Source organism: Gadus chalcogrammus, chromosome 2, assembly GCF_026213295.1.
Source record: "Gadus chalcogrammus isolate NIFS_2021 chromosome 2, NIFS_Gcha_1.0, whole genome shotgun sequence".
In the NCBI taxonomy this organism is placed as follows: domain Eukaryota; kingdom Metazoa; phylum Chordata; class Actinopteri; order Gadiformes; family Gadidae; genus Gadus; species Gadus chalcogrammus.
The window spans coordinates 6,108,158-6,110,443 of record NC_079413.1 but is presented as its reverse complement, the minus strand read 5'-3'; the positions used below and the strand labels follow the sequence as shown (position 1 = coordinate 6,110,443).

The following is a 2,286-nucleotide window of genomic DNA, read 5'->3' as shown; positions in this document are numbered from 1 at the left end:
CCCCCCCCCCCCACCCCCCCTATCTCTTTTCTGTTTTTCGGTGTCTGCTCGCCTCTGCAGCGGGAACGAGATTAGAATGATTGAAACAAACGCACATGAAATATTCATATGGAATAATAAGAGATCTGTGAATGCTTGAGGGATGAATGTTCCATTGCCCTCCACATTAAATCTCTCCCTCTTTTCCACCAGTCAAAATGAAACGGTCCTTACCATCATTCTAACCTTCACTAACTCTCTCTCTCTGTCTTCCTTTCTTGCTTGTCCTGTCGTGCTCACTCGCTCTCACGCTCGCTCTCACTCTCTCTGCCCCCCTCTCTCTCTCTCTCTCTCTTTCTTTCTCTCCCTGCCTCTCTCTTCCCTATTACCATATTACGCCCTTATTTCTGTATTTGGAGCTGTCTCCCCTCCTCCTCCCCTCTCTCTCTCTCTCTCTCTCTCTCTCTCTCTCTCTCTCTCTCTCTTTCCTCTCTCTCTCTCTCTCTCTCTCTCTCTCTCTCTCTCTCTCTCTCTCTCTCCCTCTCTCTCCCTTCTACCCTTGCTTTCCTCACTCTACCATGTCTGTAACCTTTTCACTTCTCCCTTTTGTCCTTCCCCCCCCCCCCCCCCCCCCCTTTTTTAAACGTTCATTAATTTATTCCCGTCTTCTCCTCTCTACTTCCCTCTGCCTTTTCTGTCCTTTCATTTCCTTCCCTTCCCGGCTGTTCTCCTTTGATCTTTCCCCTTATTTACACTCCCGTCTCTCTCTCTCTTCTCGTCTTCTGTTATCTCGTCTCTGTCCGTGCCCGGCAGGCCCTGTGAAGGTGGTGTTTGTCCTGTACAAGAACCTGGGCGCCTTCCTGTCCACCGAGAACGCCACGGTGAAGATGGAGCTTGACCCGGGGACGGGCCAGTCGCGGAGTGGGCGGGGCCTGGCGGTCAACAGCCACGTGATCGCCGCCTCCATCAAGGAGTCCAGCCGGGTGTTCCTCACAGAGCCAGTGGTCTTCACGCTCAAACACCTGCAGGTGGGGCCCCCCGGCAGCGACGTCCCCCCTGGCACGCACACAAACACACACACACACACACACACACACACGCACCAACACACTGAGGTTGGGTTTCAGTTTATTAAAGCGTTGTATGGAAGAATATATTTAAAACACATCTAGCTCAAATTACTCAGAATAACAATAACAATCACGATAACAAATGATTATTATTATTATTATATTATTTTATTATATCACATTATTTGTATTATTATTGATCTAATTATCATTATAATTAGTAACAGTAGAAGTAGTAGTACATAGTAAAAGTGGTAGTAGTAGTAGTAGAGGTAGTAGTAGTAGTATTAATAGTATAAGTAATAGTAGTAGTTGTATTTCTATTATATGTACTAATTCATGTATAAATGTATCGTACATATTTGTACACAGTATTATTTATACTATTACTATTATTATCAGTAGTTGCATAGTCATAGGTGTAGTAGAAGTAGCATTACTGTTAATAGTTTCATTTGTATTATTTGTTTCATTTGTATTATCAGTATTAATAGGATTCCCTGTATTAATAGTATCACCTTATCTCGCCCTGTCGTAGATGGAGAACCACTTCAGCCCCAACTGCTCCTTCTGGAACTATTCGCAGCACTCCATGACGGGCCAGTGGTCGTCCCAGGGCTGCAAGCTGGTGGAGTCCAACCGCACGCACACCTCGTGCTCCTGCAGCCACCTCACCAACTTTGCCGTACTAATGGCCCACCACGAGGCAGACGTGAGTTAGCCCCAAGACCCCCAGTAGCCAGCCAGGACCGCAGACAGACAGCAGGCCAGGCAGGGAGACAGCAAGGCAGGGAGACAGGGAGACAGGCAGGGAGACAGACGGTAGGCAAGCAGGGAGATAGTCAGCCAGGCAGCTAGACAGGCATCCAGGCAGGGAGACAGACAGACAGGCGCGCAGACAGACAGCCAGGCACGGAGGCAGCCAGGCAGGGAGGCAGCCAGACAGCCAGCTAGATAGGCAGGGAAACAGCCAGCCAGCCTGGCAGGGAAACAGTCAGCCAGCCTGGAGGAGCCCGGGTGGAAGACGTCAAAAAATACCTAAAAGAGAGGCTATTATTTATTCACATGCTCATTCATGCAAGCCGTTACATTTATACGTGAGCGTGAACTCACACATGCAAATGGGAAAAGACACGCGTACAAACATGCAACGCATGTATTGTGTCTCTGTCTCCCTCCCTCTCTCTCTCTCTCTCTCTCTCTCTCTCTCTCTCTCGCTCTCTCTCTCTCTCTCTCT

The 2,286-nt window shown here is 48.4% G+C and overlaps 1 protein-coding gene across 1 annotated transcript in view; it reads left to right on the top strand.

Annotated features, from left to right (window-relative positions):
• adgrl1a (adhesion G protein-coupled receptor L1a) overlaps positions 1-2,286 on the top strand; it is a 22,465-nt gene that overhangs the window by 8,022 nt on the left and 12,157 nt on the right. The window contains exons 3-4 of the mRNA XM_056608843.1: positions 793-1,007; positions 1,588-1,761. Of these exons, the coding sequence (XP_056464818.1) occupies positions 793-1,007; positions 1,588-1,761 (389 nt within the window). The remainder of the gene's footprint in view (positions 1-792; positions 1,008-1,587; positions 1,762-2,286) is intronic.